The sequence below is a fragment of the Furipterus horrens genome, unplaced genomic scaffold (assembly GCF_987537825.1).
Source record: "Furipterus horrens unplaced genomic scaffold, mFurHor1.1.pri manual_scaffold_13, whole genome shotgun sequence".
Classification (NCBI taxonomy): Eukaryota; Metazoa; Chordata; class Mammalia; order Chiroptera; family Furipteridae; genus Furipterus; species Furipterus horrens.
This window is the reverse complement of record NW_028327183.1, coordinates 25,527,605-25,543,035: the sequence shown is the minus strand read 5'-3', so window position 1 is coordinate 25,543,035 and position 15,431 is coordinate 25,527,605. Positions and strand designations below refer to the sequence as shown.

The following is a 15,431-nucleotide window of genomic DNA, read 5'->3' as shown; positions in this document are numbered from 1 at the left end:
CCAAGTGTTCACACACACCCCTCTGGGTGGGGAGTGTGGGTGAAGGGGTTGTTCCCCACACCAGCTGCAGCTAAAAATGTTTCTCCTAATGAATACATGTTACTTTTACAATAAGAGAAAACTGAAAGTTGTTTTGATTAGGGGAAATAAAACAAGGTCAGAGCGGGCCAGCTCAGAACTGCCTTAAATAGGAAATCAGCAGAAGGTTCACCCTTGGCTACCCCAGCTTGGGTCCTCCTTGCCTCCCCAGGGAGACAGGTCCTCCTCCAGCCAGTCCCCAGGCCAGCATGGGGGCTGGGAGGCTGCTCCCATCGGCAGGGGCCGGCACAGGCAAGGAGTGGCCTGGAGTGGGCGTGGTGGGGGGGTGACACCTAGCCAGCAGAACCCCCATCCAGGGCCTGGGGACGCCCCCGTGAGTCCTGCAGGGTCCTCTCTTCCCGCCACATCTGCTGCCAACTGGGCTGTGCTTACTGTAACGTCTACAAATGAGTACGTTCCCATGTTCTCCTGTCAGAAGAGAATGCATCCTCGCGCGCAGGCACTGCACTGCCCAAACCCAGCTCCACGGGGGCCGCTTGCGCGACTCACGTGCGGTGAGAGCAGCACCTCGCAGCTTCTTCCCAGCTGTGCCGGGACAGCGGAAAGGGCCTCTCGAGCCCCAAACCAGCATCATCACTGGTTCTGTTTACAAAACTTCACCACTGCCCTGTGGACACTCCTCCTCCAAGTCCAGGCCGCCCTGCGCCCCGCCCCCCCCCACCCCCGCCCCCAGATTTTCAGACAGGGAAAGACAAGGAGCTTACATCTCTGCTCAAGTCCAGTGGACCCTCACCCCAATCAGACCCTTATCCCTTGCTGCAGAAGAGCTGGGGGAGGAGCCTCTGCGTATGTGGGCTACACAGCCCCCCCAAGTACTCACGAGCGCAGGCTCTGGCACACCACCAGAGCAGCAGAGCACTGGGCACTCTGTCAAGGGCATGTTCCCTGCATTTACAAATTTCATGTGCACAAGACCCTACAGGGTCGCTCTGCCATTGCCTCGTCTCACAGATGAGTAAACAGAGGCACAGAGAGGCCAAGAGGCTGAGTGGACTGCCCAGGGTCACACGGCCAGCAAGGGCAGGGCCAAGACCGAAACCATCATGTGTGGTTAAAGAGGAAGTTGTCACAGAGACGTCCCATCTGAGCCCCAGATACTTCTGTCTCTGGAGAAAAAGAGGGTGGGTGGCAGAGGCTGAGAGGGCGTCCAGGTCCTTTTCCTGAGTCATCCGCTGACCATGAACGTGTGAAGCATGCACTGTGGCCCAGGCAGAGGCTAGGTGCTGGGGGTCCTCCCTGGCTCCCAGAGCTCACAGCCTTAGGGTAAGGATACTGAGGACCTGGCTCCGAGATCAAGCACTGCCAGGGGACAGGAAAGTCACCACCAACACATTTCTGGCCTCCACTTCAAACTGTATGGCATTAAGTCTCTTCCAGGACAGAACAAGACCCATCACTTTGCTAGCCTGATATGTGAAAATGCACACTAAGGTCGATGCGGGGGGATGGGGGGTGGGGGCAATCGTCTTTCCAAAAGAATGCACCAAAGGATACCTTCCCTCCCCTAGTTAGACATCCAGAAGAGATCTAACTTATACTAATTACTCAGGAGCCTCTAATTACACGAATTGGGACACATTTGAATTTCAGGCGAGGGACAAAGGCTTCCTGGGCCCAGCCTCTGGCTTCTCAGAGCGGATGTGTCTATACTCCAGCTGCTTCTCCTCTCCCCATGGACAGCCACATGGAGTTCTGTGCTGTGACATCTAATTCCCCAAAACCAGACTGAAAGAGACCCATTCCACACCTCGCGGCCAAGGGAGCACAGAACTGGGTCAGCCACAACTCACTGGGCACGCATGGGGTTCTCCGAAGGGGAGGCTTGGCTGCTTGGAGTAGAGTTCAAGGGCATACAGGAGAGAAGCACGCGGCGTAACAAGAACAAACCTTACCTAGTATTTCCCAGGCCCGTTTCTAAAGGATTTGCCTACAGGAGCTCATCTGGTCCTCCTAAGAAACCCACAATGTGGGTACTATCATTCCTCACATTTTACAGCTAAGGAAACAGAGGCACGGAGAGGTAAGTCTCTTGTCCAAGATCACACAGCTAATGAGCCAAAGTTGGGATTCGAACCCAAGCAGGCTGGCTCCAGTTCCCACATTTGACCAGCACACTCCATTGCCTCTCGTGCCCTTGTGGCCCAAGCCAAATTCCATGTAACCAGGAAATAAGATGATACTCAGAATACATTTAAATTCCTTTCCAACAAACTCCAACTTACCCATAATATCTGAGGCCAAATAGACACACCAGTCTCATGCTGGCCCCACTGCTCCACTTTGCTAGGGCAGCTGGAACAATGTACCACAAACTAGGAAACTTAAACAACAGAAATACATTGTCTCACAGTCTGGAGGCTTGAAGTCCAAGATCTGGGTGTTGGCAGGATTGGTTCCTTCTGAGGGCCAGGAGGATCTGTTCCGTGCCTCTGCCTCGCGTCTGGTGATGACTGGCAACCGTTTGTGTTCCTTAGCTTGCAGATGCATCACTCCAGTCTCTGCATATATCATCACAGGGGGGGGGGGGGGGGGGGTGTGTGTGTGTGTGTGTGTGTGTGTGTGTGTGTGTGTGTGTGTGTGTGTGTGTGTGTGTGTGTGTGTGTGTGTTAGTTCTTGTAAGGGCACCAGTCATATTGGAATGGGGTCCACCCTATGCCAGCATGACCTCATCTTAACTAATTACATCTGCAACAACTCAATTTCCAAATAAGGTTACTCTGAGCTGCTAGGGGTTAGGGCTTTGACATATGACATGGGGGAGAGGGCAGCACAATTCAACCCATTATAGGGACGCCCCCACCCACAAGCCACTCATTTTTTTAATGGATAAGAAGCCCAAGGGTGGATTTCAGAACTAGCTGAGATGCAGCAAACCCCATTTCACTGCCCCAGCTCTGCGCGCACCTGTCCATGCTACTGTGTTTGTGGTCTCCTGGGCACGTCTGTCTCCTGCTAACCAGGGCCCCTCCAGAGTCTCTTTCCCCATGGATCTCCAGCACCAGGCAGAGTGTGTCCTCTGCATGCTTCGGGAATGGCCACATTTCCCTCTTGCTGTGACAAAGTCTGAACAAAGTTGTGGTTCTCGGGCCTCCAGCTGAATGCTTCTCTATCACGCACACAGAACTGAAACATCTCTGAGATTACGTAGGAGGAGAAAGCAACACAGAGCAGGAAGACGATCTGAGACTCCAAAGGCAGAGAGAAGGAAGACAAATTGTAGTTCTGCCCCTTCCTAGCTGTGCGGCCTTGGGCACGTCTCCTCGCCTCCCCGAGACTCAGTTTCCTCAAAAATGAAGTGGGAATGAGTCCTGCCTCGCAGGGCCACTGTGAGGATCCATTAGAGGTAGCTGTTGTTATTGTTGTTGTTGTTATTATTATTATTATCAGACAGGCAGGCCAAGAACCTAACACCAAGGAAACAGAACGGCTCTGACTTTGAGCATTCCTCATTCACGGGCAGCCACAACTTGCCCAAAATAAGCAGAAGGAGAAATGTCTGTGAAAACATCAGGATCAAAGCCTATTCGGTCCAGATGGACACCATCCAAGCCCTCAAACATCGCTATCACCACACCAACCCAGACTCCACAAACAGGTGGTAGCCTCACAAATCACTGAGACGCAGGAGAGCCCCAAAGGTTCAACTCAGAAAGCCCCAAAGCAGGCAGCTTTGTACGTGGAGTGTGCGCAGCTGGTCCCTGGGAGGAAGGAAAAACCACAGGCCGCATGTCCAGAGCTCCCTGCCCTAATCCCAGACACTCAAGGAGCCTATGTGGGAAGAAATCTCTTACTGGATTCTGTTCCAACTATGCGATATTTCCCCACATATACAAAAGTGCATGAGATAAAATGCATTTAATCCTCACCCAATAAGTTAGGAACTATTATTATCGCTCTTGACAGGGAAACTGAGGCACAGACTGCCTCAGATCACACACCTAGTAGATGGCAGAGCAAGGATTTGAACCCCAAGTCGGGATCCAGAGTCCAGGTGTGCTTGTGGTCACCTGGTTCCAAGGTGGTCACCATCAGTTTCTTCCCACCTAGGACATGCATGAGTGCCACTCCCTCTCCACAAGGAAGTTCCCTGCTCTTGAATCTGAGCTGACCTTGGTGACCTGAGCTGGTGCAAGTGCCTCTCTGGGACTTCTGAGGCTAAGTCCTGCAGCTTCTGCCCAGACCTGTGGAAATGCACCTGGGGGACACCAGGAGCCATGTCGCACATCCTACTACCCTGTGACTGCCAGGCTGAGGGGCGCAGTCAGCAGTTCGAGCTGAGCCCAGCCCTCCAGCATCACCACCAAGGCACCAGACGTGTGAGCAAAGATCCTGGAACCTTCAGCCCAGGGGAGATAGCAGCTCTATAGCACCAAAGCACTGCAGTCCAGGCCACAAAGAACAGAAGAATTACCCAGCCCCAATCTCTGGTCCACATATCTCCTCGCTCACGTACAGGGGCACCCGCTGATCCCACTCTGGGATGGCCATCCTGCTGGCCACTTGGCAAACCTCCCCCTCTGCTTCCCATGCAAGCAGCGGCTCTGCTGTGAGCCTCCCCCCCACCCAATGACCATAAACTCCCCCATGCCCAGCTGGACACGGTGCCCAGTCCAGACTCCCGCTGTGGTAGTCACCACACAATCCCAGCATGGCTGGTTGCTGAATCTGTTTCCCGGCCAGGGCAGGGACTCCACCCCCTCTCTCAGCAGACTCCAGCTCCCAACATGATAGTAAATATGGGCCGAACACATGAAACAGCTCTGTCGCAACAGGGTCCAAAGAGAAACCCTAATAAACCCAATGATGTTTTATGGCTCTAAACAAAGTCAACACATGCCTCAAGACCAGAGTTTCTCAACTTTGGCCCCACTGACATTTTGAATTGAAAATTAAGTGATGGGGGCTGTCCTGCGCATCATACGATGTTTAGCAGCATCCCAGGCTTTGACCCACTCATTAGATGCCAGGAGCACCTTCCCCCGATTATCACAAGTGAAAATGTCTACAGACATCGCCAAATGCCCTCATGTGGGGGCGGGGGTGGGGAGGGCCAGGAGGGGGGAGAGGAAGGATCTCTCTGGTTGAGAAACACTCACTGCTCTAGATAGTAGGATCTGTGTGTGTGCCTACCTTCATCCAGGCCCCACAGAGGATGCGATACCTGCCGGGAAGTCACGTGCCACTTGCCAAGCACCCAGTAGTCACACACGTGCTCCCTCATGCTTGCCTGCTCCTTGCAGACCTCAGAGTAACTGCAGTTCCTGCAGTTAAGACCCTTGAAGCAATGCTCCAGCTGGGGGTTCCCCTCAGGACATCACACTGACCATGGGAGGCTGGCAACATGGCCCTTAAAGTCCCCACCCAGGGCCCAAAGGCCTGCCCTCTCAAAGTGGTCTGGGGAGTCCCATTTCTAAGCTCTTTACCCCAGAACTGGCTTTCTCTGCCTCTTTACAGACAGCAGCACAGCCGTCTCACACAGGACGGCCAGCACGTGCTCGAAAACGCAAATGCACTCACATCATACCGCCCTGAACACCCTTCCGTGGATCCCCACTACCCGCCGGACAAAGTCCAAGCACCTGAGCAACACCCTGCCACCCCAGAAAGCAGGAGCCACGTCAGCAGCAGCAATGGCAAAAGCCACAGCAGCAATGCCCGTGGGCTGAGTGCGTATCCCGTGCTGTGCGCTGTGCTGAACCCCTCCAACGTGTGCCCTCCTTTGTTCACTCCCAACCGTGACTCTGCAGAGTGGACACCAATATGATTCCCATTCTGCAGGGAAGAGAATGAAATCTCAGAAAACGAATGTAACTTGCCCATGTTCACACAGCAGTGCTCACCAGTGGTGCTGGAAGTCACGCCCCACACGGCCGAACTTAATGACACAATGTAGGCTCTGTGAGCACTTGAGTCTCCCTGAATTACGGCTGTGTCTCCAGTACCTAGCGCAGGGCCTGGCAGAGCAGGCATTCAAATATGGGAGGGAGGAAGGGTGGGAGGCAGGGCGGGAGGGGGAGAGGAATGGGGAGAGCGAGGGGGGAGAGAGGGGGAGAGAGAGGGGGAAAGGGAGGTAGGACTGGGAGAGGGAAGGGAGGTAGCTGCAGAACGGTCTATCTCAAACCTTTCTAATGACCAGGATCACCTGGGAAGCCTATGAACTACAGTACTCGGTCCCAACCAACCTAGCAAATGACAGTCATCCTTGGCCACTCCAGGGAGAAGGAAGAACTGCTTTTAGTTAACTGAGGTGGGAAAACTACAGGGCATGAATTTCAGAAGCCGAAATCCTGTCTGGTGCCCCCCAGAATGAGCCTCAGGAGAAGGTTTCAGTCACCTATACTTTTAAAAGCCCCTCGGGTGTTTCTTATGATCAGCCAGGCTTGGGACCAGCTGGTCAGAAGAGAAAGGGCCCATCCATTCTCGGCATAGCACACCTGTATTTATCGGCAGTACCCCTGCAGGCCCCACCCGCCCCAGCTGCCACAGGTCTCCGGGCCACCTGGGAGGCTGAGTGTGGCCAAAGCAAACAAAACTGGGAGGAAAGTTGGCTGCCTGCACACATTTTCAAAGCAGGGCTTCTGGCTCGGGGCCACCTGAGGCCTCCTTAGCTCCGAAACCAGGAGTAACCTTTTGGAAAAGCTGTGTCATCTCACTCGTGACCTGAGTCTACCTGTGGATGGCCAAGTTCAGAACCTCCGCCTAGTGGGGATGAAGGTGTGGGGAGCAAGTACTCTCACACCTCGTGGGCTTTTCTGGGATGTTGTCAAACTGCCCAAGTTAAAATGCCCTTTAACTCAGAAATCACACTTATAGGGAGTTGCCCTTCCTTAGATATACTCATGTGTATATAAAAGAATAACACACAGATAACCCTCATGAACTGTCGGTGCAGCCAGCTGAAAACAGTCTGGCATGATTAAACACAAGAGTTACCACATGACCCAGCAATTCCACTCCCAGGCATGTACCCAAGAGAAATAAACACAGACGTCCACACAAACATCTGCGCATCAATGTTCACAGCAGCACTGTTCCTAATTGCCCAAAGGTGGAATCAACCCAAACGTCCATCAGTGAATGGACAGGTAAGCCAACTGTGGAAAAATCCATGCAACGGAATATTATTCAGCCATAAAAAGAGAAGATGTACCAACACACACCACACATGGATGAACCTTGAACATATTACGCCAGGCGGAAGAAACCAGACACAAAGGCCATGCGTCTATTTAAAGGCAATGTCCAGAACAGGGAAGTCTGGAGGCAGGAAGCAGGTGAATGGTTGCTTAGGCAGCAGAGGATGATGGGGAGCAGTGGGGGCGTGGCAGATGGGTCCAGGGTTTCTTTTTGAGGTGATGAAAATGTTCCAAAATGGATTGTGGTGGTGGTTGCTCATACCTGCGAATTGTTCATTTTAAACGGCTGAATTGCATGGTATGTGAATTCTATCTCGATAAAGCTGTTACGAAAAGAAGAAGAAGAAGGAAGAAGGAAGGAGAAGAAGAAGAATGCAAGTGTAACTGCTGCAGCTGAGAGCAAAAGACTGGAACAGTCCACATGTCCCTCTCTAGGGGCTAAACTGTTACACTGCACCCAGAATGCTACATGGCCGTGAAAGGCGGCAGATCAATGTGCTGGTAACAAACCCCCTCCAAAATAATTGTTAAATTAAAAAAGGAAATCAAGCTGCAGAAGTGTATGTAGTAGGTACCCATCTGTGTAAAAAAACACAGCACACACATTAAACAAGCATAGAGAAATCCTGGAAGACAAAAGAACTTGGTAACGAGCCTGCCTGTGGAGCACAGGATGAGAGCTACAGAAGACAGACATTTGGTGAACTTCCCTGGTTTTCCCTCAGTGTACATTTTAATTTTTCAATGAAAATGTAGTCAATAAAAGTGCAGATTAAAGCAAGCCTCTGCAACTGAAAATCGCTTAAGTCTCCTTACTTTGTTAAAAAAACAGTCTTAGAAAAACTTTAGGAACTGAGCCCATTGCCCAACCGGAGGGGGGTGGGGAAGGGAAAGCACCCCCACCAGGACCAGAGCTTCATCTGAAAGCTACAGAACACGCATTGTCCACATGAGCTACAGTAAAGGCCTCTCACTGTGCTGTTGGCAGTAAAACGCAACGGGCATTTATCTGGCTCCCAAGCTATGCATTTCCACAAACTCTGGCGTGTTAGCCTTAAGAGGGCAGACAGCTTGACAGTCAATAGGAAACAAAGGACCCCTGATGCTGCCAGACTGAGCACACCCCCTGCCAGCCCAGGTGAGCCGTCTGAATGGCATTTCCAAGTTGGCCCACACCGGCCTCTGTGACTTCGAAGAAACTGATTGCACTTCCCCCACCTGCTCTCACCCCCATCAGAGACCCAGACAAAATGGCCACATTTTCACTTTTAGAAGGAAAGAAAGCATCAAACCAACAATTGCAGTGACAAGCGAAGGCAGGAAGACAAGAAGATGCACAGGCCAGGACTTGGGGAGGACTGGCCACACTGCCCACCCAGCAGGTACTCACGGAAGCCTTCGATCTTGTCAGCTGTCTTACTCCAGGCCACCTGCCGCGTCTCCATGATCACCTGGACGGTCCTGCGCTCCGGGGTGGACTTGCGGAAGCTGAACACGGTCATGACTGTGCCCAGCTCCAGGGCTCTCTTGATCTGACTCTTCTCATACTCAGGAAGGGCGTCCACATTGACCTTGGTGGTCATTGTTGGCCTCTCCGGGGAGGAGGTGGAGTGAGGGAACAAGGAGGCTGGAGGGAAAGATTAAGGGAGTGAATTGGTTTTCGTGAACTGAGGGGGATTTAGTTAACAGGGCTTGGACTTCAAGAGCCAAAATCCTGTCTCATGCCCAGCAGGGCAAGTTTTAGGAGAAGGTTCTAGTGGAAGTGAATTGCTGACCACTCAGAGCCCACACAGAGGTTTAAATGAAAGTGGAGGTGTGGGAGGAGACCCCGACCTCAATGACCCAGCCGTTATCCAGACTTTGAATACGCAAATCACCCCCAGCCCGGCTGTGGGCCCCTCCCTCCCCACACTCTTTTACTATGTAGAATATTTGAATAGCCAAAGCAGCCGCATGGGCTCCCAGCCCCCCACCCCCCAGTACCAGCATCCCCTTCTATCCTGCCTAGAAATGTATAACCACCCCTTTACTTCCTAAATGAAGTTAGGAACAGAAGAAAACAAATTAAAAAACAAACAAAAAGAAAAAACCCAGAAACTCCAGAATGTGTCCATGGAGACCTCTGCACTTAAATGGGGTCACCGGACAGTAAACCTCAGGGCCCAGCGGCCTCGAGTTCAAACCCTGGTATAGGTTCCTGCTGCCTGTGTCCCCGGGCAGGCTGCGTGACCTCTGCAAGCCCCAGTGTCATCCTTTCTAAAATGGGGTGTTGGGACAGTTAGATTGGAATGAGATGTCACCAGCAAAGCACCTAGCATGCAGCTCAGCACCCAGCAGGGGGCCTTGATCGCCACTTATTCCCGCACACAGTTCATGTCTATCAGAGACGTGCCGCGGACCCAAATCTCTGAGCCATCCTTGTCTGCCCTCTCTCACAACCACATCCTACCCAGCAGCAAATCCAGAATCCAACCCCTCTCACCTCTTCACAGGTCCCTCCTAGGATCTTACACTTGGATTATTCAAAGCACCTACTAACTGGTCTCCCTGCTTCAGCCCGGGATTATTCAAAGCACCTACTAACTGGTCTCCCTGCTTCAGCCCGCTTCCTACAGACACCTCACCGGCCAGTAGCCAGAAGGTGCTTTCAGAACAAGAGGGAAATCATTTCACTCCTCTGATCAACCCCTGCGGTCACTCCCTGAGCCCTTGCTCTGCACCCCCCAACCCCAAGTCTGCCTCCCAAATGTCCAAAGACACACTGCCTGCCACTCAAAGAGGACTTGAACTGAAGGCTGGCTAGCTGCAGGCCCTACACCAAGTACTGTAAGCCCCTGGGCTTCATTTCCACACTTGTGAAGGGGAAAACAGATTACAAGAACCTCCAAGGTTCTCGTGAGCATGAAACCAGATAGTGTATCTTGTGTCCTTAAAACAACTATGTAAAGTCAGTGCTCCTGGGATTTAGCTGTTGTTACATCTACTGCCATCCACTGTTCTGCGTACCTTTCTTATCTTCTTCCCTCTCTTCAGTCCCTTCAGGAGCCCACAGTTGTTACTCTGTAGAGAGGCTGTCATCAGCCCGGCTGTGTGGGCCTCCCCTCTGGCTCTGACTCCCCCAGAGCCTCCAGCCAAGATGTGCAAACTTAGGGCCTCAGTTCCCTCATCTGTAAGGTGGAGGTAACAGTACCACCCTGAAGGGGTGCTGGAAGGACTTAAAGTTACAATGTATACACAGGCCCCAGAATGTATCAGGGCCTCAGATAATATTAATTAGCCAGCTAGCTAACACCTTAAATGAGTGTCAACTCTTTGCCAGGCACTGAGGTGGGGACAAGAAAGTAAACAAGGGGGAGTGGAGAGAGGCCTAAGCCCTTCCTCACAGCTAAGTCCGATACGTTTTTTTTCTGTAAAAGACACATTTTTCATTTTCACCAATAACTTTATTGATTTGGATATTTTATGTGAGCTATCTCCCACTATTGGCTTCTAGTGGGTAGAGGCCAGGGGTGCTGCTAAACATCTTCCAATGCATCAGACAGCCCACAGCAAAGAATTATTGGGCCAAAATGTCAATAGTACCAAGAAACTCTGCAAACCACTTTTGACACATTCAACTAGTCACAGCACCTTCTCCATACACTACACAAGTCTATTTTTGCATTTCAGTTGTTTTTACACTTCTTGAAATAATAAAGCATTACATATCAAAAATGGTGCACATCTTCCACCATCGATATTAAAATGGCTGAACAAAAATTCACCAATTTTGATTTTTTTTTTTAATGCACACTGATATGACAGGTGTCACAATACAATCTAAAAAGTTGTTTCGCATGAAATTAAAGGACAACTAAACATTACTAGAGCCATCATACAGAAAAAAACGTAACAGACTTTTTGGCCAACCCAGGAAGATCATGGACACCTGATCATGGAAACAGACCTGTCAGCTTAAGGATTCTAGTGTAAAGAGGTCAGCACAGCACCAGGGACACTGGGAAGGAGGTGCCACAGGAGCAGCAGGATAGGGGCCCCGAGTTTAGTCTGGGAGGAGACGGGGAGCTTAGAGGGCTCAGAGAAAGCTTGTGGGGGAGAGGGCATCTGAATCCAAACTTTAAAAGGAAAAAAATGAAGCAGGAGGAAACAGAGTTGTAGGCAGAGGAACAGGCTTAACTAAGCAGAGGCCCGGCGGCAGGACCAAGAAAGTGAGCCAAAAACTCTGCCCTGGAGTGCACCTCCCACCTCATCACCTTCTGCTCCAGGTCAAGCCTCACCCAATAACTGTGTGTTGGCCCTCCCCAGGTGCCAGCATCTGCTGCATACCTGGCTCATCTCACTTATCCCAAAGAGAAATACAGAAAGCAAGTCCTAAGGGGTGAAATTATGTGATCAAGGTCATGCAGACGAGTGCCTGCACCAAGATTGGAACCCTGGTCTGGACCCTACTCCCCTGCTCTTTCAGCCCGTGCCTTCTGGAATTCAGAACCCCGTGGAAGGGTTTCGCCAGATAGTAACTAATCTGGCAGCCCCGGTCCCTCTATAGGGAGAGGTGAAAGGACTTGCCCAAGATTACATAGCTGCAAAGTGGCAGAACTTTGAACCTGGTACCAGCTCTGCAGCTCTTCACCATGTTGACTCTGGAGTTCTCCACTCCCAGGTCTCAAGGCAAAGGTGCAGGAGGGCATAAATCGGAAACACACATCCTGCCACACCACCTCCACCTTTGATTAAACTTGCCAGCAGAGAGGCACTGGGGTCCTCAATCTGTCTGACTCGGGCTCTGGAAGAATCTTGAATTTAACCACCCCAGGATTCCAGTAACTTCCTGCTCAAAAGCCCCATGGCAAGGACTGGCTCAATCATAAACATCAAGTCTCTTATACTCCCTCTGGCCAAGAACTGGAAAGACATCCTCATGGCCACAGGACTGTTGGAATCAACCACCAAAATCCAGCCAGCTCCTGGCCCAGCTTCCAGAGTTGGATGTTCAGCAACCCAGGGGACAATACTAGCCATCAGGGGCAATTTCCATTTTGCTTCAGAAGGAAGGAAGGGAGGAAGGGAGGAAGGGAGGAAGGGAGGAAGGGAGGAAGGGAGGAAGGGAGGAAGGAAGAAGGAAGGGAGGGAGGGAGGGAGGGAGGGAGGGAAAAAGAAAAGCAAAAGAGCCTTGAAATGCCTTTAGAGGGTCAAAACTATGAACATTAAAATGACAACAAACTCACAACTATCAATAGAACCTAAATAAAAACAGAAACAAACTAAGCAAACAAACAGAACGGGAACAGAATCACAGGTATGGGGATCATTTGGAGAGTTATGAGCTGTGTGGGGGAAGAGGGAGAAATGGGTAAATGGTGCAGGGATTAAAAAGCGTAACTAGTTGGTACAAAATAGACAGGATAAGTTAAGAATAATATAGGAAAGGGTGAAGCCAAAGAACTTCTATGCATGACCCATGGACATGAACTAAGGGGGGTGGGATTGCTGGAGGAAAGGGGGTACTGGGCAGAGGGGAGCAAAGGGAAAAAAACTGGGACTACTGTAACAACATAATCAACAAAATATACTTTAAAAAAAGTTCTTTGTTAAAAATCAGCACAGTGCATCCCTGAGAGGTAACATCATCCTTCTACAGCTTGAGGGATGCTCTTGCTGCCCTCACACCCGCCCTGCAGCAGCAGGGTATGTGTTTTCATGGGAGGAACAGGCAGTATCAGCCACTGTAGGCAGGAGTGCGAAATGGCTCCACTTCTTTTTTAGAGCAACCTGGGAGCATCTAGTAAAACATGCATATGCTTTGATCCAATAATCATCTATGTGCAGAAAGAAACACACACAAAGATGTTCACGGAGCCATCAGTTGTAAGAAAAAAAAAAAAAGAAACCCAAGAAACAACTCAACTGCCCATCAAGTGGAGAAGGGAGGTGGTTAGGGGAAAGTTCTGTAAATAAATAATGAAACATACACATTAAAGAATGCACCATTCGCTACTGGAAAGAATTTATAAGCGATTGGATCTGCGAAGGTCATGAGAGAGATGCAAAGGAGTTGCAAACCAGTTGAGTATAAGATTTCTAAAATGCTGTCTGCTCATAAATCCAGGGAAGTGGTTATTTTGGGAGGGGGGTCAGAAGAGGGGACAATGGATGACTTGATTTTTTAACTTAAGTGGTGACGTAATGGATGAGTTTTTCCTTTTTTGTGTTTTTACTGTTTTCTAAATAAGAACTGTTTTCAAGTTTTCTCACTGTCCATTTCCCACCGACTCCACCCAGCAAAGAGGTTACCCACGGGGGGGCGGGGGTGTCCCCGCTCTGCCTCAAACGCTCAAAGTCGAGTGCTTCGGACCGTGCGCAGTCGGGGGAGATACCAGCATCGTTAGGCAAGTTGGGCATCAACGAAGCCTGCGCGGTTACCGTCCCTGAGGCAATACACACGTGGCGCGCACACCTTGGTAACAGGGTAAGTGCCTGCCTGGGGCTGGGACGAGCCGGAAATCAGTAAGCCCTCTCTGAAGAACTGTAGCTCAGGTTGATGCCCCCAAGCCCCCACGCAGGGACCTTAACCTGAGGGCAACAAACCAGGTCAGAGGGCAACAAGCCAGGTACCCTTTCCATAGATAAGCCCCAATTCTCAACACAGCCCTGGAGTATAGCCCAGTGACGCTCTGAGAGGTTCTTTAACGTGCGCAGGATCACACAGCTGGAACTGAAATTCAAATTAAGTTAATTGAAAAGGCCCCACACCCCACCATACTCTTTCAAATTCAGCTGATTACGCCATGTCAGGTCCCTCACACCACCATACGCTTTCAGTCTAATTCAAGATTAGGGTGCCAAGAGTCCCTCCCCAGCCTGCACCTGAACCCAGGAGCCAACCCCCAGTCCAAACGGGACACATCTTTCCCTCGAATTCTTCCGCTATGAGGGTAATGACCTCTGTGGGATTCCAAAACAACCATGAAAACGCACAGACGTACACACTCAGGCATAACACTGTGGGGCCCTGAACACTGTCCTGGTCTCTCTTCTTGGAGAAAGGCTGCGCCTTGGTGGTATCGCGCCACCACCCACCCATCCACAACCACCTGTGCAATACGGGGAAGTGCCGGGCGGCCGCGCGGAGTGCGCGAGCCCTGGGCACAGAGGTGCTCCGAAACACGGAGCCCTGAATGTCAAATCAAGCGCTCAGACCACCCCGGACCGCAAGCCGCGCCGCTTCCCCTGGGTTCCCATTCAAAGCTGGGGCTGCCCCAGGACACCAACCGACGAAGTAGCGCCAGCGTGAGAAAGTAACCGGCGGCCGGACCCAGACCCCAGGCACAGCGGGCGAGGACCCAGACACCGCTCCCCACCCTGGCCCGCTGCGCCCTGGCGCAGGTTCCCTCTGGACGCAGCCCACCGGGCGCGGTTCCCTCCGGGCTCAGCTCCCTGGGCGCCCACATGCGCTCCTGGCAGGCCGGGCCACCCACCTGGCCGTGCCCAAGCCGCGGGTCCCGGCTCCGGGGTCCCGCGCGCAGCCGCCCGCCGTCCGGGCTCCCGGCACACCCTGAGGCTCAAGCCCTCCGACGCCGGCACTGCTACTTCTGCTTCGGCCGCAGCCGCGCGCCACGTGACTCCTGGGGTGCCGCCCCCCGCGCCCCGGCCCGCCCCACCCGCGGCCGGAGGCGGGCCCCGCCGCGCCCGCCGCTCTGCGCACCCCCGCGCGGTGGCGTGCCCGGCCCGAGACTCGAGGAGAGGGAGAAACCGAGGCAGCCAGACTGGAAGCGAACTCACTTGCAAGGCAGAGGGAAAACTTCCACATCGAGTAGCATTTATGGAGCGCCTACTGCATACACGTTTTACATACACTTAATATACTCCTCATAATCACCAGGAATTGACTGTTGGTGGTTCTAAGCTGAGCTGGTGTCTAACCACCTCTTACTACCTGGGGGCAAGACACGTAAATACCCTCAGACTCACTTTCCCCATCCGTCAAGCAGGCCACAAATAGCGCCCACCTTAAAAGTTCGTTGTAAGGACCGTGGATTACCCTCAGATTGAGCTCTAATTTTCCCAATGAGATTATTTTTTATGACTCACTTAATAAACGTCGAAGCATATAGATGACTTAGTCAAATGCCTAGTTATGGTAGTTGACTCGTTTAACTAGTTGGGCCTATCTTGAGTCAGATACTGTATTATGTGACA

General features: G+C 51.8%; 1 protein-coding gene across 1 annotated transcript in view; it reads right to left on the bottom strand.

Annotated features, from left to right (window-relative positions):
- The window catches only part of PLCG2 (phospholipase C gamma 2), a 151,615-nt gene extending 136,801 nt beyond the window's left edge, over positions 1–14,814 (bottom strand). The window contains exons 1-2 of the mRNA XM_090261181.1: positions 14,711–14,814; positions 8,626–8,862 (exon numbers count right to left, since the gene is read on the bottom strand). Of these exons, the coding sequence (XP_090117307.1) occupies positions 8,626–8,818 (193 nt within the window). The 5' untranslated portion in view covers positions 8,819–8,862; positions 14,711–14,814. The remainder of the gene's footprint in view (positions 1–8,625; positions 8,863–14,710) is intronic.
- Positions 14,815–15,431: the final 617 nt, after the last annotated feature.